General features: G+C 37.1%; 2 protein-coding genes across 7 annotated transcripts; one reads left to right on the top strand and one right to left on the bottom strand.

The window, feature by feature from the left end:
* Positions 1–1,586: 1,586 nt before the first annotated feature.
* Positions 1,587–3,512, bottom strand: LOC137722516 (glyoxal oxidase-related protein). The gene has a single exon (XM_068461531.2). It carries the CDS (start codon positions 3,287–3,289, stop codon positions 1,676–1,678), a length of 1,614 nt encoding a protein of 537 aa, XP_068317632.2. The 5' UTR covers positions 3,290–3,512; the 3' UTR covers positions 1,587–1,675.
* A 7,832-nt stretch (positions 3,513–11,344) lies between these two features.
* LOC137721792 (uncharacterized) lies at positions 11,345–19,969 on the top strand. 6 transcript variants are annotated; one of them, XM_088692682.1, is made up of 7 exons: positions 11,345–11,492; positions 12,035–12,134; positions 12,669–15,216; positions 17,136–17,190; positions 18,007–18,052; positions 18,685–18,770; positions 18,914–19,969. In XM_088692682.1, exons 3-6 carry the CDS (start codon positions 15,067–15,069, stop codon positions 18,734–18,736), a joined length of 303 nt encoding a protein of 100 aa, XP_088548808.1. In that variant the 5' UTR covers positions 11,345–11,492; positions 12,035–12,134; positions 12,669–15,066; the 3' UTR covers positions 18,737–18,770; positions 18,914–19,969. The 6 variants fall into 6 exon arrangements, 3 of the variants coding, with proteins under 3 accessions (XP_088548808.1, XP_088548806.1, XP_088548807.1); XR_015961703.1 differs by lacking the exon at positions 12,669–15,216 and adding exons at positions 16,651–16,730; positions 16,840–16,894 and having other exon boundaries at positions 11,370–11,479; positions 18,685–19,969; XM_088692680.1 differs by having other exon boundaries at positions 11,346–11,492; positions 18,685–19,969.
* Positions 19,970–20,910: the final 941 nt, after the last annotated feature.

The raw sequence follows: 20,910 nt of genomic DNA, 5'->3' as shown, positions 1-20,910 counted from the left end.
TTTCTTCACCTAACCAACCCAAGCGTTGATGTATTCAAAATATTTTTTAGTTTGCAGAAATTTACAATTTTCCAATCGTATAGAGTGCAGTGATTTAGAGGTTGAATTACTGGAGAATTGTGAGAAAATTGGATTGGGTTATCGTGTGGGTTTCTTTTACACGTGATGCTCTGAGCAAATTACTGTTTCAATGAGATTTTACCAAGTATAATTACCCAATTCAATTATTTGATTTCAATAATCCTTGATTTCAATTTTCTCTTCAAGTGATGGCTATTCCCTCTTAACAAGAAAGATTCAGTTCTGACATATATTTATCGGGACACTACCGCTAAAACTTGTCTCCAACGTTATCCTTGGTAAAGATGATTAGCCATATATATATATATATATATATATATATGGATCTTTGAAAAAACTAGAACATGTGGTGGCAGAGATATAAAATACCAGAAAATGCATCATCCACCTTTAATATCCTTGATTTCAAGCCTATTTGCAGGCAGTATAACACTGCTACTAAAGCCTAAAAATAAAGAATTGAATCAAATAAAAAATTAACATAAATATATATATATATATGGATGATTAGCCATATATATATATATGGATCTTTGAAAAAACTAGAACATGTGGTGGCAGAGATACAAAATACCAGAAAATGCATCATCCACCTTTAATATCCTTGATTTCAAGCCTATTTGCAGGCAGTATAACACTGCTACTAAAGCCTAAAAATAAAGAATTGAATCAAATAAAAAATTAACATAAATTGATTCATACTTTCTTTAGAGAATCTAAAATTTCAAATTATTATCTATCCGTCAAAAAGAGCTTATTTTTATCTTTGACAATGTCTTAGGGTTTTAACCAAAAGAGAACGTAAAAAAATTATTGCGTGATTGTAAGGGTGTTATTATTGAATGTGTGTTTATTGGTAAATTTTGATTTTTGTGTTTATTTCATCTTGTATTTGATGGTAATTACACAACAGGGCTAAGAAGACAATTCACAATTAAGATTTAAGTTGGATGTAAAGTGAGGTTGTATGGATTCAAATAAAAATTTTCAAAAAAAAAACAAAAAAAAAAAAGAAGACTTAAGACCGTTTTTGTAAATCCTTGAAGAAACTTATAGTATATTATAACCCTATGATTGGGTAGTCTCTCCGCCACCTAAACTTTTGATTACCCAAAAAAGAAAAAGAACTACAGTCTCATTTTCATATCTGCCACAAGTGGACTCACAACCACGATGGGAAAAAGAAATATCGTTTTCCATTGATTTATTCCTTTGCTGATGAATGGATTAGACACCACCAAACTTCCTTGTTTCACTTTGGAATCTAATCGCTTACGTTGTTATATTAAAGGGGTTCAAATTTTTTTCTCAATGCCGACTTCAATCATGTGCAAGTGATGCCACCGCGCAAAACTCCTAATTTAAGAGGCTCTCAATTTATAATTTTATTTTACCTGTATATAGTGTTCTCCCGCTTCTTATCTCTATAGGTCCAACTAGTCTATTTCCATTTATCTTCTTACCAGCAACTCTGAAATCCAAGCAAATTACCAACAACCAGCCCAAAGGAAGCAAAATATCAATTAATGCTTTACGGTTCTTATCCACATTTAATTCATTAACGAACTTTCTAACCAAAAATTAAAATCATACATCAAGACACCAGATGTATCCAGCGCGCAACACTTGGCACGCCCTGATTGACCGCAAATGCCATGTAATAACCTGGCGGAGCAACCATTCCATTCGGCGGCGCCACACAGCTAATCCTGTAACGCCCCTCACCGTCCGGCACCGACGGCGTAACGGCCAGTTTGACCAGCCGCTGACCCTGCGAAAACGAATGCGTGGCAAAAGGCGCGTTCCCCAAATTAACCTCCACAACCCCCACCACGGACAGCTGAACCGACACCGAAACGTCAAAACTCTCGCCGTAGCGCACCGTTTCGGGTATCCCCTCGATAATGGGTCGGAGATTCGCCCGGTCCGGACTCAAATACTCGGGTGAAAACGCTTCGATTCGTAACTCCGTGGGAAACTCGGCGTCGAATCTATAGAAATAATGCGGGTTGCTTCCGGCGATTAATAGCCGCCCGTCGGGTAAGAGATTTGCGGTGGAGTGGTACAATCGGGGCACGGTTCCCGGGTTCAAAGTCATGAACCGCAAGCCGACCGGCTGGTCGGATCGGTAAAGAAGCGGGTACAAGCACGGGTTAGATGCCGCCTCGAAGCCCTGGGTCCCAGCTTGCGCTCCGTTGATGACCAAAACGTCGCCGCTTGGGAGCATGACCATGTCCCCCATAATCCTCCCGAACGGCATGTCCTCCATTTCCCAAACCGGGTCGGGCGACGTCGCTACGATGCGCCCGCAGCTACCGTGCGCCGGGGTGTCGGTCATCCTCGCGATGAAAGCGCCGTAGGGAGCCCCGCCGCAAACCAAAATCACAGCCGTTGAGTAGTCGCCTTCTAACGCCAGCATTGCGGATGATCCGGCGGACGGGTAATTACGTGGGCCGCCATCCAACGGTGGATATTCCCTCACGATTTTATCCACGTTGTGATCGTACGACACCGCTTTGTTGTTAGCAAAGATGAAGAGGTGGCCGTTGGGGAGGAGATGCACGTACGGGTATAAATTGTCCATTTGATTGTCCTCCACGTCAGCAAGGAAATTGAGCGCAACGGCGCCTTTTCTCGGCGGGTAATACTCCACCGTGTTGGCCGCTCTCCCGCCGACTATAGCCACCGACCCGTCCGGCAGAATCTGATTCGTGGCGTACCACCTCCCGTTGGCCAATTCCACGTCAGCAAGCTCCACCCAGTCGCACGACCCGGTTGCCTCGCACGGGACGAATTTTCGGATCTTTTTCACCCCGTCCAGGTCACCACCCGTTTGTAATAACGTGCCGTCCGGGAGGAACTGCCCGGATGAGCACCACGTGTCGGTCTGGATCATGAGCGGGCGGATTTGCTTTGTCTGGAGGTCGAAGAGCACGGAGTGGGCGTAGCAGTCGCGCTTGAGAACCGCGTCGTAGGGGTCGTTGCGGCAATGGCCCCTGCGGAGCATTTTGCGGGAAGGGCCGATGCTGGTGCGGTCGAGGAGCACCACGGTATTGAAGCGTGTGACGGCGGTATGCATGGAGGCTACGCCGGCGTTCTCCACGAGGAGCTCCCACGTGCCTGGTAAGTCCGCACGTGCGAAGACTGTTAGTACTGTGGTTATTAGAAGCAGTAGCAGTAGCAGCCATTGCTGAGAAACAGAAGGCATGGTGAAAGACAGTGGATGATAAAAAGTAGTGAGAGCGTGTACTTAAAGCAATGAAGGAAGTGCTTTGCTACAGCAAGGTGCAGAACAAACAAAGAATGCACTGAATATGGTCCCCTCGATCATAGATTTCACGTAATCTGTCCGACCGCCTAATGTTGTAACATTATCAACCGTTGATGTGTTGCTTATAATGTTGATAATTTGATATTAAAATATACTCTCTTTTTTTTTATATTGTATTGATATTACTATCACTAAAAATAAAGGAAAATTAATGAAAATGATTAGAAAATTTTAAGTTTTAACGATGAGAACAAAATAAAAGATAAAGTGATTACTATCATGATTGACTTTTTAATGTAAAATATGGTTTTTTTTATTAAAATGAACCATACAAAAAACTTTTCATTAAACTTCCCTTGTAAAGCTCGCTAGGTCGAAGTAGTAGATGACAATCCTATTAATGAAATAACGGAGAAGAACTTCCATGAAATTATATTGGAAAGCAGATTGTCTGTCCTCCTGTTTGGATGCTCTTTCTATCTCTTCTTATTTAGGTCACAATTAAGTCACGTCAACATTTTATATTCCTATTACTTTTTATCTTATTACATTTATAAAAAAAATTATTATAAAATATTTACGTGTTTTATCAATGATCGCATAAAATAGAAAAACATAAAAAAAAAAAAAAAACATCTAAATAAAAGAGCAGACAATCAACCTTCATTATATCGTGACAAAGACTCTCTCAGACAAATAATTTTCTCAGATTTGGCGTTTGGGACTTGTAACTGCCAGATACTCTGACTTAAAAGGTAACCGTAAGAAGTATGGTTCCCTTAAGATGACACGTTGGCATTGGCATGCTTGGATTTCTTACCTGTCGAAAGATGATGACCCAATGACGTATGTTTCACCAGAAGAGAGAATGGCAAGGATACGAGTGGGGTCCAAAGTGGGACCACCACGTGCTGGGTGTGTCTCCTTGCGGACCCTTGCCTCCTTCCATCTCTTGTTTTCACACCAGTCTGCAACACTGTACTTTCACTTCCATGCTTCTTCCCTTGTCGTATCCGATGTCGAATGTCGGTTGCTAATTTTAATTAATTAGCAAATATAATGAATTAAGCAGTAAAATCTCTAGTAATGATACGATTAGTTGTAGTGCTAATTCGGTAACCGACTCAAAATGTTTTATCATGTTAATTATTGACGGTATTATGAACCCTAAACCCTAGTATTGCCATAAGATTTTATCAATTACAATGAATGACTGAGGTCATTTAATTTTTAGCTAGAAATCAAATACATGAACAGTGAACACGTTGCAATAGTATAAATTAATACAATAAATCCAAGTATATCACCTCAGTGGACCAACGCCTGATTTATTTATTTATTTTTGGTATTTAGTTAAAATTATTCTGAAATTGATATAACTCTTCACTTTAGCTCTTATGATTTGAAATTGATAAAAGTGATATTTGAGTTTGTCCATCATCAATCATTTTGATCATTGTGTGAAAAATCTCTATTAAATAATGACTAAAATGACAAACATATTATCAATTTAATAAACAATGGGCCAAATTATTTGACAAAAATTGAGGATATTTTTCTCATTTTATCCTTGTTTAAGGGAGATTTTTCACGGAAAAACCAAAATGATTGATGTTGAACAAACTCAGGGAGTTCTATTGATTTTAAATCTCATAGACCCAAATGATGAGTTATGCTAATTTCATGAATCGTTTTGGTTAAAAGCCTAGGCATGGGGTCTAAATAATCCAACTCTATATATGTCGAAATGATTTACATGTGTTTTAGTAGGAATGAGACTAGAAAGATGGAGAATTAAACTCAAGACATCAGACGTAGAATGAATGCTTTAACTAGCTGAGCTACAAGCTCTTAATTCTCCTAATCTGGCTAAATCTTCAATAGTCACTGGAAATAACTTATAGAATTGGTACACTGTGATTATTGACTAGAACATATTACGTTATCCATCCTCCAATGAGAGGATGGCACTTACTTGGGGCCTTTCTAGTGATAAGATCCTTAGCAGCCACGAATACCATAGTGCATATAAATCCAACAAAAACTGTCTTAATAAGTGACAAATTATTGTCCTACTAGAACATGTTATTCGAAATGACATGCTGCCCAAGCCAAAGATCCAATTATTCAAGTTGATGATGGCATTTGCCTACCCTTATCTTGACAAAAAGAAAAAATAAATATTTCTTCTAATAAGTACATTAGGAGGAGATTGATTAAGTCAATTTTAATCAGGTATTAGTAGAAATGAAGATATTAATGCTCATATGTATGGGTTTTATTTGTGTCTTTCTTTCATTTCTTTTTTTTTTCTTTTTTTTTTTTAAAAAAAGGGAAGAATTGGTGGCAAATTACTGTTATCCACCTCTTTCGGGGTCTAGGAAGACTCATAGAGGTATTTCAGTTTACCCCTGGCCACAAGTTTAACTTTCACACCAGCAGTGGGTTTGTGTCTTTCTTTGTCTTTTTTTTTTTTTTTTTTTTTTTTTCAAATGGAGAAAGATAAGGTGAGATTTTCTATTCACCAATAATCACGGGCAAGACACCTATCCTCTCCCAAAAGAGTGAGGACCATGTCTTTCTTTGATTTACATAACGAGTAATTGAACTTTTAACTTATTATAATTCTAACTCATTACTATATTCTTTCTAACCACTTGAATTAACTGCTTATATACGTTTCTAAAATTACGTTTACCAAACACGTATATAATAAGAACGTACCTTATTATATAGAGAAAAAAAAATTATAATTAACTATAGAGATGATTGATAAATAAATAAATAAAGGCTATAAATATGTGATGATTGCTAGGAAAGAAGCTTTATGAGTGGCTATGATCCTTTTGACACCGACATAGGCTGGATCATATATTTCATCATCCTCCAATTGAATTAGATTAAGAACATAGCAGAATGATCTTCGACCTAAAAAAAAGCTTAATGATCATTAGAGGAACAGAATTATATATACATGTGTGTGTGTGTGTGTGTGTCTATATTTAAGTATATATTTGAAACTTTGAGTGGCGATTGATGGAATCGTGGAATCAACGAAAAAATAAGTGAAAAAAAAAGATGCTTTATGATCGCTTTGACAGCAGCTGCACCAAGGTAGTTTCGCTGGGAATCATATTCTATATGGTGCTTGGTGAATGGGGCAGCTTCTGTCGAAAGTTGGTGCTTTATATATTAAAATTCTTGGTCTGAGCCCCAGAGAAAAAGAAAAAGAAAATCATATTAATGCAAAACCTTCTATCGGATCAACACAAAAATGAATCTCATATTGATGGAAGGAAGAATTTTATGTGTGTAAGTTGAGCTACTCCACATATTATCAATTGGTTTTATAGTGAAATCTCAATTTTTTTCATGGTATCAGAGTAGGTTATCTCACGTGTGAAATCAAATGGCTACACGCACTCCACGTCATCCTGTTATATCGTCCACTTGTTAGGTTTGGAAATATTAGTCACACATGAGGATGCATGTTGAGAATGATTCTCACATTGATGGGAGGAGAGACTTTGCATGTGTTTATAAGTAAATTGAGCTACTCCACATATTGTCATTTGGTTTTATGTGGAATCTCAACTTTCTTCAAATCCTTGCACTTGCAGCTCATATGGTAAACTGACCCATTGTGTTTTGATAAAATTGTAGATATATAGTACGTGCTGAAATATAATTAGTCTCTGTTGTGAGAATATAAAGATAAAAGAGTATCATATCTGAGAAAGAAATAACCTTACAAGGGCTTGTAAGGGTGTTTCTTTTATAATGGTAATTTGTTTATTATGGATTGGAACCTTAACTTTTTTTATAGTACTAGATTAGATTGGCCCATGTCTAAATTCCAAGTGCCACATGGGCTACGCATCACTCACCCGTGCTCCATGTGTTGTGTTGTTTACGCGTTTGACGTAAAAAGTTTTCACATGTAAAGAAATGCGTGAGAATGTGAAAATAAAAGAATCTAAAACCTTGCAACGACTTATAATTTAACAATGAAAAGATCGGAAAAAAATGCGAAGAGATGGGAGATAATAGAAAAAGAATTCAAAATGAATTAACAAGAGAGGAAAAAAAAAAAAAAAAAAGAGATCCCAACATGATCGCCTAGCTAGGTAGCCAACACATTATGAACATGCTCTAATTTCGCCCCATCTATCCTGCGTGCTGCATAAGTCATAGCATTTGTATTGATTTACAAGCTGACCGTGGAGAGATTTGACTGAAGTTGCAACCCATAATGTGTGCTTGATTTTCACTTATTTGTAAGGATAATACTTGGGCACTGAACAGTCAGTAGCCAATTTCACTGACCATCTACGTGGCCCAATAAATTTAAGACATGTTAATTTCAATTTTGCTATTCTCGTAACCAAACGCAAACCAACCCCTTTAAACCCAATACCAAACAGGACTCTTCTTCCCCGATGTCTGCTAATCTCCATGCCATGGCTATGGTTTCTTCTTCAGCCCATCTTCTCCCCCCGCCCGTCCCAATCCCTCATCTAACCGTTGATTCCACTGTTGCAATGAGATTGACGGCGACGCAGCTATGCGGGTTTGACGTGGATGCCGCCAACTTACGAGGACAAGGATTACGAGTGGCCGATTATTGAGCTCGACGTGGCTGTGGAGGACAAGATTGGTGAAGTCTTGAAATGGCGAAGTCGAGGAGTTCACGGTGGCCGGTTGTGAAGATCTTGCAGACTTGTTGGAGATGAGGAGGACCATTGTTTGGTCACGGGTTTAAATCATGGATTTTTGTTTGGTTACAGAGATGGCAAGGTCCTTGGATTGACAGATTGTTCAAACTTAGAGCAGCTCTAGCGGGGCTTGTAGCCCGATGGACTGCCTATGAAATAGGGCCAAAACACCCAAGCAAGGAGGTCCAGCGTTTGCTGGCGATTGAGCCCGAGCAGGCTTGAGGGAGAGGTCCAGCATGAGTAGCCAGCCCGAGGGCTCGAAGGTTAGGTGACGAAGGCTGACGTTAGGATGACGTCAACCATAATATAAAATTAATAAAAATATAAAATATTGTTAAAAAATGTAAAAAATTAATTAAAAAAAAGTAAAAATTTTAAATTTTTTTAAATTAATAAAAAAATCAGAAAAAAATTTAAAAAATGATTTAATTTTTCTATAAATATATTATCATTATCTTCCAACTTACAACATAATTTTATATTTTCTCAAATACTTTAGGTTGTAATTTCTTATTTAATGACATGTGGTACAACGAGACCGATTAAAAATCATATATGAAATTACAAATAAAATTATTTTGTATTATTTTATAAAATAAAAAATACTAATATTTTGTTGCCTATTGTCAGGGCTATTCGGTGTAAAGGTGGAAATGCAAAAAGCAGTTACTGTTCATTGGAGACTATTCAATAGTGACTTGCCCTAGGGGGCCTTTACAACGGTGGAGTTGCTCTTATTAGGCCACATAGATGGTGTGACATCCCACATCGTCCAGGAGAGTGATCATTAAATGTATATTCCCATCCCTACCTAGCGCGAGGCCTTTTGGGAGCTCACTGGCTTCGGGTTTCGTAGAAACTCCGAAGTTAAGCGAGAAGAGGGCTAGAGCAATCCCATGATGGGTGACCCACTGGGAAGTTGCTCGTGAGTTCCCAAAAACAAAACCGTGAGGGAATGGTAAGCCCAAAGCGGACAATATCGTGCTACGGTGGTGGAGCGGGCCCGGGAAGTGGTTCCGCCCCGGGCCGGGATGTGACAATTTGGTATCAGAGCCTAACCCTGGTCGCGTGTGTGCCGACGAGGACGTCGGGCCCCTAAGAGGGGTGGATTGTGACATCCCACATCGCCCAGGGGAGTGATCCTTAAATGTATATTCCCATCCCTACCTAGCGCGAGGCTTTTTGGGAGCTCACTGGCTTCGGGTTCCGTAGGAACTCTGAAGTTAAGCGAGAAGAGGGCTAGAGCAATCCCATGATGGGTGACCCACTGGGAAGTTGCTCGTGAATTCCCAAAAACAAAACCGTGAGGGAATGGTAAGCCCAAAGCGGACAATATCGTGCTACGGTGGTGGAGCGGGTCCGGGAAGTGGTTCCGCCCCGGGTCGGGATGTGACAGATGGTCAGTGAAATTAGGTACTGATTGTTCAATACCTAAGCATTGTCCTATTTATAAAGTGTTTCCTTAACAATTTGTTGTTCCCAATACAACTAATTACATGTTATTGTGTTATTATATCATTCTCGTATTATTGAGATATTGGAGTGGACTAACAAAGGAAATGATGGGGGCAACTAATTTGTGACATCTCACATCGCCCAGGGGTGTGATCCTTATATGTATATTCCCATCCCTACCTAGCACGAGGCCTTTTGGGAGCTCACTGGCTTCGGGTTCCGTAGGAACTCTGAAGTTAAGCGAAAAGGAGGCTAGAGCAATCCCATGATGGGTGACCCACTGGGAAGTTGCTCGTGAGTCCCCAAAAACAAAACCGTGAGGGAATGGTAAGCCCAAAGCGGACAATATCGTGCTACGGTGGTGGAGCGGGCCCGGGAAGTGGTTTCGCCCCGGGCGGGGATGTGACAATTTGGTATCAGAGCCTAACCCTGGTCGCGTGTGTGCCGACGAGGACGTCAGGCTCCTAAGGGGGGTGGATTGTGACATCCCACATCGCCCAGGGGGGTGATCCTTATATGTTTATTCCCATCCCTACCTAGCACGAGGCCTTTTGGGAGCTCACTGGCTTCGGGTTTCGTAGGAACTCCGAAGTTAAGCGAGAAGGAGGCTAGAGCAATCCCATGATGGGTGACCCCTTGGGAAGTTGCTCGTGAGTTCCCAAAAACAAAACCGTGAGGGAATGGTAAGCCCAAAGCGGACAATATCGTGCTACGGTGGTGGACCGGGCCCGGGAAGTGATCCTCCCCGGACCAGGATGTGACATAATTTCTAGGAGTAGGGGCAGATCTATGGTATGGCAAGGGTGGGTATCTACCCATTTAGATCCTGAAAAATGAACTTAACGAATCATAGTTTGCCCACCCAGAAGCTGAGCATTTGTATTTGATTGTTTTTTCTATATTATGGAACATGGATTTTGGGCTATGATTTTGGAATGTAACAATTAACATTATAAGATATTAAAACAAATTTTCAATTCTCTTTCCTCATGGTTTACTATAAATAAAGACATAAACAATGAGAAATAAACATCCTACAAATTTTCAATTCTCTTTCTCTCTTTGCCACAATTGAAGGAAATATGAAAGAAAATTGGTTACGAAGATTTGGACATGTGAAACGAAGGCCTACTGACGCTTCAGATAGAAGATGCGATTACGGGATAGAGGTTTCGGGTCGAAGGGGTAGAGGAAGACCTAGGAAGACTTTGGAAGAAACTCTAAGAAAAGACTTAGAGTACTTGGATCTAACAGAAGAAGCGACACTGAACCGAGCGCAATGACGTTCTAGGATTTATATAGCCGACCTCACTTAGTGGGAAACTGTTTTGTTGTTGTTGTTGTTGTTGTTTCTCTCTTTGCCTCACCCCTTAGACCTATAAGCCATAATACGTTATCAAAATGCTTCTAACGTTGCACTGATAAAATTCTACTACAAACTATTTCAGAAGATTCATCATCATAATCTAGATTATACTAAAATATGGTCTTAATGGTCAATATTTTCTCAACCTGATTGTATGAACGTTCATCATTGAGCATGAACACTAATTTTCAATTACCAAATTATATATTAAACTTAATTATTATTTGCAATTATATTTATTATTACTATTATAATTGTGATGAATTGTATATGTGTGAATAAAGAAAACAAAAGGAAGAAAAAAGGAAAATTTATATATACTAAAACTGAGTTTTAGGATGGCACTATTGATCTATAGTGTGGGGACGGATTTGCCCCCTCACTTTCTTCACAACTTTTAGCATTCTTTTGGATCTTGCAGTAAATTGCATTGCCGATTTTGCCCATGGTAGACGCGTGTTGGTAAGGGAAGGAGGCTGAATTTACGCATTTTAGTCATCTGGGAAAAGAAGAAAGGTGGAAAACCAGAGCTCTTCCATTTGCTTCCATAGATTTCTCGAGCTTTCTCTCAAGCCTGGAACCCTAGCCTCCGTAAGCGAATCAAGTTTGTCTCCCGCTCTCTCTCTTTCTTTCACATATTTTTTTTCAATTCGGGACCGAATTTCAATCATCATTGGAGCTCCTGCTTCCAGTTCTTTTCCGTTTTTTTTTTTGCTTTCATTTCTCTCTCTCACTCTCTGTCACGATTGTCACCTTCTTCAAATTTTCAGTTTAATTCGAAGAAAATGTTACCCAGAAAAGCTAGGGTTTCCTGCTGAGTTTTATCTCGACAGTATACTTTGTTTTGAACGTTTGATTTGAGTTGTTTGAATGTTTTATTTTACTTGAATTAGAGTCTTTGTGTTTCCCTTTGCTGATCGTTGTTTCTTTCGAGCGAAGGCTGGGTGGATTTTGGGAAAACAATTTGTTGTGTTTGTCTTTTCTTTTTTTTTTCTTTTTTTCTCCATCTGGGATTTTCAATTTCTGTCCGAAATTTTGGTTGATTTCCAGCCCAATTTGGGGGTACTTTCCTACTCCTTAATTAATTTTTTATTAATTTCACTTTAAGCACTAATTATTACAATTCTTCCATTTTTGCTGGTGAAGGTGCAAAGAATGGTGTGTACTATGAAGGAAGCTTGCCTTGTATTAGAAGTATGTTGATGTCTTGGGCTCCCATCGAAATTTCTGATATCGCTCCTGATAGGTATTTGTTGTAAACTTTTTTCTCCTTTCATTTTTTAAAATGTATACACGAAAACTTTGGGATGTCAATGATAATGTGTCTATAGAATTGCACCAACACAATGTACTATGTTATTTCGATGCATTTTCTACAAATTTAGGATTTAGACAGAGTAATGATTGAGATAAGGGTACGATGTGGCTGATATGAACTCAATCCAATTCTTAGCTTCTTAACGTGGATGTTGAATGCATGCACCTTTTTAATTTTATATGCAAACAAAATCAAACCTTCTATTTGCGTTTGTTTTTTTATTTTTTTTATTTTTTCTTGCTTGCTTCTGTTTTCAAATTTATTTTAATATAATTTTTGTTTTGGGATTGATTACATGCTTAGAGTTTAGTAGATTTGGATTAAATCTTGGTTGAACAGATTGTACAGTTGCGAATCTTGATATGATGGATAGGATTGTATAAAGAATTCATGGATTTATCTCATCTAAAATTATTTATATTTTTAAGATTTTAAATTGTTTTGTGATGCCAAATTTGGTAGAAAGAAAACGCCGAAGCCACAGCAAAACGGGCAATCTACTGATGGAGCTGTGAGTCATGGGAGTAATTCCTGCGTGACAACAAATGGGAATATGTGAAGAGAAAACTGACTTGGTCATCTATGAGCAATTTCAAAACCAGATTGTGGATTTGATCGTATCATATGGTGCAGTGCATTTGACTCATTGCACAGACTTTGTAGAGTTGGATTCATTTGACTCATTGCGGTCCCCTCAAATCCTTCGTACTTTATTTCGCAAAATATTCACGAAATTGGCCTCCAAAGTTTTATTGTTTGTTCTAAAATCCTACGTTCCTTATTTTTGGTTTTGGGGAGGTTATGTGTTTGTGTAAAGCTGGATTTGCAGGTACGAGTTCTACTCTGTACAATAGTTATGAACTACAGTTTGTGTTTGGATGGTTGTGATTCATGTTACACGTTCTTGGTTTATATGTTTAGTCTAACAAGAAAAGTGAAGGGAAAAATTGAGATTTAAGTGGGATTTCAGGTGACTAGCATGCATATTCAATTCAAAATTAACATACATAAGCAACGGAAGCATATTATCAAAGCTATAGTCATGCAAATCCCCGTCAAGAAGCATAGATTCATATTGGTTGCATCTAAGAAACTTATTGAAAAACAAGTTTAAGGAGAAATGTGTTTTACCTTTGGACCTTGACTTGAGTCCAATAAGTGACCACCTCCAAGACCTCTCCTCTTGGAAGTTCTTAAGCCTAGCCTCCCTCCTTGCTTCCTCCACCTTGATAGGTTTGGAACTCCTTTGTTTCTCCTATAGTCTCCAAGGTAGAAGACCTCTAAAGATCCACACCCACTAGTGTAGTGAGATGGATGTTGGAATAACCAAAAGGAGAAGATATGATTAGCTATTTTCTCCTGTTGGTGGCCAGCTATGTGTCTGTAGAGAGAGAGAGAGAGACTTGTTTTTCTCTTGTTGAAAGAACACACAAAAGCCCTAATGAAACTTTTTCATTAAACTACTTTTATAAAGGTAAAAGAAGTAAGTCAACTAATTGACTATTTCTCTCTCTCTCTTCTTTCTTCATCTTTGGCCGGCCAGTTAGTGTTGGTTTGGACTTTGGGTTTTTATCATTTCAAGTCATCCTATGCTTGAATAAAGGACCCAATGGATTTCGGCCCAGTGGGCCCGAATGAACCCAAAACTTTCTTTAAGCCCGAAACAATCTTTCATTGCTTATATGGTTTCTTTAGACTTTCTAATTAATCATAACACTTAATTAATCCAATTAATTAATTCCATCATCGTTTAGTTGTCTCACCACAAAAGTGTATTGGTGTACAATCGTTTTAGGTTCTAATTAGCGAGGCAGTGAAATGATTGATACCAATCCAATTGATTAATATTTATCCAATCACTTAGTGAATTAAAACTTACTTTTAATTCTCCTTCTTCTTTGATGATTACTTATTCAATTATCAAGAAGGACCCACAAGCCATGAGTGACATCTAACCATATATCATGGCTACCCAAGCTAATGTAGAATTTGGTCAGAGAACCTATTCAGTTGGAATTACAATGTAATTTGATCCTTCTCTAAATCAATACTCTTAATCACATTACTAGGGTACATATACTTTATGTCAAACCCTTAATGTGATTAAACTATGTCATATGATTCAATTGAGTCGTATAGGAATGCCTTCCATCATTACGCTCGATACTTCGACCAAGATTCCCGAATCATATCTTAGAGTATTCTTTCTCTCGTACTGAGGATTAAAGATTCCTTGTTGATCATTCACATGCCTCTGAGAATAAATCACTGACCTCAACAATGCATCAAAGATGAGATGCGGTCACGTCTCATTATCAAATGATCAGCAACGTATCCCCAAGACAAATATGATGTCTCAGGTCAAAGGATTACTTACATTATTCCAACCAGTAGAGTTACTTGCTTGACATATGAGTAGACCTCCATGCAAGTACTCTCGTTTAATTGTGTTTAGTGAACTCATTCATTTAATGAGCACCTACATACTTGTCTTAGTGTCATTACACGAATGGCTTGAGATTTTCCATCCTTCCCATTTGAAGGGGACATAGTATGTACTGGTCTATGTATTGTTAGTGTCCCTCTGACAATCCTATGACCAGGAACCTTTTGGACATTATGGTTATGTGAAGAAGGTCTCTGCAGTCTAACATCATTAGATTACTTCTTCCATCGATCCATTGTCCATGGATTCACTATTTTGGACGTATATCGTTTATTGAGATAGTCTTAATGAGTGACTTTGCCCTTTGCTGTATTAGAGTTATCTATACATACAGACATTGTCCTAAAAAGTTTCTTCTAAAGATTGACTTTCAGGGCATATCTCCAACAAAAAGACACCCCCAAATCAAACTCTATGGTAAATATCAATTTCTTTTCTATGATGTTTAAACTTGGGTTGTTTCTTCTTCCGCCGAGCTGTTTCTGTACCAACACCGGCTCACCATGTACCGCGCTGTCCACCACAATCCTCTTTGCTTTATCTCCGGCGTTCAAGCCATTTAGGGTAAGCTATTTCATTTTTATAAAACGAATGAGGGATTACGATGTAGAGCTTTTGAATTAGGGTTCAAATTATGGATTTACAAATTGGGGATTTGGAGATTAATTTTTTATTAGGGTTTTGATTTTGAGAAATGAGTAGGGTAGTAGGGGATTAATTTGATTGCATCAGAATTTGTGATTTGGGATTGTTGATGTGTTCTTTTTTCGGGCTTTTAGATCCAGGTCCAAAAACATAGATGGTTTTTAGGAGTGAATCCAATTACCTAATTATATGTATTTATTTTTTTAATGCTCATTTTATATTTTCTAAAAATATTAAAAATCAATTAAAATCTTCTAATATTATTAATTTTCAACCCCAAAAAATATAATTAATATCTTATAACAAAAAAAATAATATATTGACGTAAATCTATCTGCAAATCATTCTACCCTAACTCAAGTAACAAATATATGAATGTATATCATACCTATAAGTAAGATATGAAACTTAACTAAAAGGTAGTAAAAACATAATATATCTACAAGCAAGACACATCAATCTTATTTGATTATAAAAAAAAAAATATGTTATATAGGTAGATAAATATAATTAACCTGTGATATAGGTTGATTATAAAAATAAAAAATAAAATCTATAAATGAGGTTTAAAACAGGATAAAGAACAAGAAAGAACAAAAAAAAAAAAATAATCAAAGAGATAATTAGGAAGCAACCCAGCCACTAAATCCATGTGTGCTGCCAAAGATGGTGGAAGGACTAAGAAAGATAAGCAAGAGTTATACTCTGCAATCACTAAAGTTGAGGAGTTTGGGGAGCACACGATATTAGGGACAGGAGAACTCTACTTGGATTCAATAATGAAGGACCTAAGAGAGCTTTATTTGGAATTAGAAGTCAAGGTAATTGTTTGCTCCCAATCCTCATCCTCTCTTCACGTTTTTTTTCTTTTTAAAGTAACTTTTCCACCCCTTAAGAACGTAAAATTTTATTTTCTTCTTTTCTTGATGGAAATGCTTTTGTTTGTAGGTTGATCCTGTTGTTTCATTTTGTGAAACAATGGTATAGTCTTTGTCAATGAAATGTTTTGCTGAAACACCCAATAAGAAGAATAAAAGAACTATGATAAGAAGCAACCTACAACAACAACAACAAAGCCTTTTCCTACTAAGTGGGGTCAACTATATGAATCCTAGAATGCCATTGGGCTCGGTTCTGTATCATATCTTCCATTAGATCCAAGTACTCTAAGTCTTTTCTTAAAGTCTCTTCCAAAGTCTTTCTAGGTCTTCCTCTACCCCTTCGGCCTTAGACCTCTGTTCTGTAGTCGTATCTTCGAACCGGAGCGTTAGTAGGCCGGTAAGAAGCAACCTAATTTCAGAAATTTTATGTGATTCAGTTTTTATATTATAATCTCCTAAAAACCTTTTGTAGATTGCCGAGCCATTGGAGAGAGGACATGCTGAGGACATTGAGAATGTATAAAAGCTACAATGTTCGTTTCTACAATGCAGGTTGAGTATGATTTTTGAGATTATTTATTCATTGTCAAGAACCTTCTTAATGTATGTTGTATTAGCTATTGACAATAATCTTAACCTCATTTGTGATTGAATTTGACAGATTATTTCCTTGGCACAAGAACATGAATTAACCCCAGACATCCTCAAAACTACAGGCAAGAAAGTTTGTTTCATATCATATTTTCTATTTTCATAAAATATGGAAGAATCCAACATATACATTACTTAAGATTAAAGTTGGGTCTTCTTTCTATTTTTCATTTGGGTTTCCTGGTGGCTTAATTTTAGGCGGGGGTTCACTGGACTTAGTTTGATTGCCTATCCCTGAGTATTCATGTCATATTTTATTCTTCTTCTTTCTTCTTAAAGATGACTTTTGAGTCTTATGATTTTCAGGTACTCAATCTTCAATCCTGTGTAGTAGCACCACACGCCACCTATTTGATAAAAGGTACGGGAGAAACATGCATGCCCACACACACTAACACAGTGTCTAGTTTTTTTGTTTTGTGTTTTTATGTGTTTATAGTAGTTTCTTAATCGTAAAATACTTGCAGAAATAGCTTACAAAAATAGGAGTTATCTTTATATGATTTCTAATGAGATCATAAAATAAAGAGATTGGAAGGAATCAATTGGAATAGTTTAAATGGACTTCTCTGGATAATGAAATTTGGAAAGATAGAGTAGAAATTAGGATGGTAAAGTCTGATAAAGCCATCATAATGAAAAAAGACGTTAAAGTAGTTATTCTTCTTCTCTCATTTTACAATTTTCCGAATGTGATGGGTTTGGTCTTGGATGCATATTGCATTGCAACTATATTGTCAAATGGTTGTAACATAAAGCAGAAGAACCAATAAACTGAACATTTTACTAAGATCATTTCATTAAGCAATTATCCCTCGAAATTTGGGGGTTTCTTAAGATAACAATGTTATCAAAATCCTTTTTTTTTTTTTTTCTTTCTAACTTTATGATTTTGGGGTAGAAGTCAACTCTTTCTCTCATGTTACTGCGGTCTTTTAATTATTAAATTTTGGTGAAAACATTGTTTAGCATAAATCTTATCACAATACAAAATAACAAAGAGATGATTTTGGTGATATTGCATCTCTGTTTGTTTTTTAACCACGTTTATGCATACTGTTCATTCCAAGCATGTCAATGTGATAGCTAAAGGATTCAATTTGTAGAACATGCTTAAAAAATTATAGCTTTAACTAATCACTCATCTTTTATCTCTTTCCCTCTCTCATTTTTGCAGTAACTCACGACGTATTTCGTTTGCTTTTGCTGCTGTTGGTCCGCAGGTAAATTTTCACTTTCCATATAAAGTTTGCTTTTTTCTATTCCTGGCACAATCATTTGACACTATATTTTCTTTGAAGTTGGTATGTGAGTGCATTTTCAACTGATCTTTTTGTTGAACTCTAAACGGAGTTCCAACTTTGATCACAACATTATTTGAAAATTTTCCTCTATCCTACGTCGTTTTCCACCGATTTCAACTTCCAATTTCTCCACATTAAATGTTCATGGTTTAAAGGCATTGTTCCAATATTAAACTATTTTATTTAATTTAACAAAATTGCTGACAGTATACTTCTTCCAATAGAATATAATTTTGCACCTGAGATCAAATATGATACCATTCATTCAAATGCACACAACTGACTAATTCTACAAATATGTGTTATCAAATGGTTTGCATGATAGCTATGATTCTAATGTGACTTATAGGTTGTCAGATACATGTAGAATACTGCAATTCGAATAAGAAATCGTATTTGATTAAAAAAAAGAATTTAGATACTAGTCTGAAAATATCCATATTTCACACTTTATGACTACTGCTTCTATATTCTATGGTCTAAAATGTACTTGCTTGCTAGGTTAGTCGGTATTACTAGGCACTAAATTGTTTTTCGGTTCTTGGGTGCAGGGAAAACGGAGGAAGAGAGAATAAAATTCTGGATTTATCGGGAACTTTGTAGATATTCCATGCATTTTTGAAACTGGAATGATTTGGTAAGTACTTAACCTTTTAATCAAAGCCTACATATGCCAAGGTTTTGTAATTAGCATCAAATAAGATAGTTTCTTTTTTTCTTTTAATGGCTCTATTAGTTGTGCAGATATAAACAATAGTGTGTTTGAAATAACTTTTGCAGTATGGTTATATATATCGTGGCACATATGGAGGTGCTGTTGCTAAAATAATCATGCTAAAGGTCATGATTTTACAATTAAAGTGTATGCCACTCAGTCTCCGTGGGGCACTACAAATTCTGGCCAAGTAGCTTAGATATGGTTAAGCTTGCCTGCATATAGAACTTAGTAGGTGTTCCTTTTTTCTCATTGATATTACATTTGAGTCTGGCATCTCTCTAAGAACCAGTATGGCGTACTCATTCATTTACACACTCATCTTATTCATTCTATTTCTTTTAGCAACTTATCCAAATTTTGGAAACCATTTTGCTAATGTTGAATATTTACGAGAACGAGCTATTGTTACGTCAAAAATTAATATTGTAACGGAAATAAATAATTATGCATTAAATTTGTTAAATGGTCAAATTAAGTTCAGATTCTTTATGCCCATCTTCTGGAAATTTTGAGAATTTTTAATATAATGTATTCTACTGAATCCCTCAACACACTTGATTTTAATGGCTTACCTTCATGTAAGTTGATTTTAAAGATAAGAATGCCCATTAGGCTGCTTCGAAATTTAAATCAATCTATTGGCTTTACGCTATTGTCATATGTAAATAATACACTTATTCTCTTTACATTATAAATCTGATGTCATGGATCTCATATACAATATAAATTCAGTCTCTTGATTCACAGTTTAAATGAAGCCAATAAACCTGCATTCACAACGGAAACCATCTTCCAGTCAACAACTTTTATGATCTTTTTTTAATGTAAATAACAATAGTTTGTCATCCTTTTTGCATGTAAATAGGATAATGTTTCATAATCTTTTGTCTGTAAATATTACTATCGATCCAAAACCACAAAAACTACCCAGGTAGAATGTGTCAATGTAATCTTTTTTGCATGTAGGTAGGACAAAGTTCTAATATCTTTTGAGCAAGTATTACTATCAATCCAAGGCAACATGAACTACCTATGTGGACTCTGTGGATCAAATTTTTTTGTACATAACAATTCATCTAACATTTTCAATGTAAATAGTGTTAATCTTTGTGACACAATCTCTTATATCTTTCAACATAATTTTTCATACATATTTCAATCCCGCAGCAATGCGCGGGTACCAATTTCTAGTAAAACCTAAATCACACTAGGCCACGGCTAAAAGACGTGAGCTCGTGCCGAGCCGCTGAGCTGTTTAGGCCCCGGCTTGAAGCCATGAGTCGCACCGAGAAGCCACGGAACCGATCTCCCACAGTCTTCCCAAACCTCACTGGGCTGCCGTCTGGCAGAGCCGAACGACGATCACCGCTGACGACTTACAGTCGTCTTTCTTCAATGAACCTAGTCGTCTCTGACGACAACCAACGAGTTTCCAGTTGGAATCTAGTCGGATTCGTCGAGATAGTTTCTAGACCTCCCTCGACGTAGAGATCTTTCTCCGTCAAAGATTTGTGGGTTCTAATTAACCTATGCTCACCTCGACCTCCGTTTGGTCTGAGATTTTCGACGAGTAAAAAGTGCAGTATTAGTATATTAAGATTAAGAAAACAAGAAACTTTTCCTGTGTTGACTAATAAAAAGATCAACTTTGTATAACATCCAAGGGAAATATCACCTCATTAATATCAGATTGCTTGTCAACTTCGATGAAAATAAAACACACGATGTGCTCAACTACAAACGCAGAAACAATCTGGCTTAAAGGTTATGTGCTTTCCCTGGGTCATTATGGCTACATGTTCTGTTTCAAATTCTTCTTCAATAAAATCTGCAATCAATAATCTGCACTGTTGCTCGCGCAAAAAGTTCATACGGAGAGGGAGGGGGAGGGGGAGAGAGACAAGTAGGGGAAGAATACGGAAGGGTATCATGCGTGAAAATTTTTCTTCAGTCGAGATTATTATTTTGTTAGGGTGTAACATGAATAATATAAACTTATTGGTAAGTCCATCATCAGATTAATTCAAAGATTTAAATGAAAGAGGACCTTAAGTGAGCA

This window comes from Pyrus communis, chromosome 4 (assembly GCF_041283825.1).
Source record: "Pyrus communis isolate YQ-2024b chromosome 4, ASM4128382v1, whole genome shotgun sequence".
NCBI classification, from domain to species: domain Eukaryota; kingdom Viridiplantae; phylum Streptophyta; class Magnoliopsida; order Rosales; family Rosaceae; genus Pyrus; species Pyrus communis.
The sequence above is the reverse complement of the archived record's forward strand: the minus strand, read 5'-3'. Positions and strand labels throughout refer to the sequence as shown.

Coding starts and splice junctions, on each gene's coding strand:
- LOC137722516 (XM_068461531.2), bottom strand. CDS start 3,289: ATGCCTTCTGTTTCTCAGCAATGGCTGCTACTGCTACTGCTTCTAATA.
- LOC137721792 (XM_088692682.1), top strand. CDS start 15,067: ATGGTAAATATCAATTTCTTTTCTATGATGTTTAAACTTGGGTTGTTT. Junction 17,191..18,006: donor CGCCACCTATTTGATAAAAG/GTACGGGAGAAA, acceptor TCATTTTTGCAG/TAACTCACGACGTATTTCGT. Junction 18,053..18,684: donor TTGCTGCTGTTGGTCCGCAG/GTAAATTTTCAC, acceptor TCTTGGGTGCAG/GGAAAACGGAGGAAGAGAGA.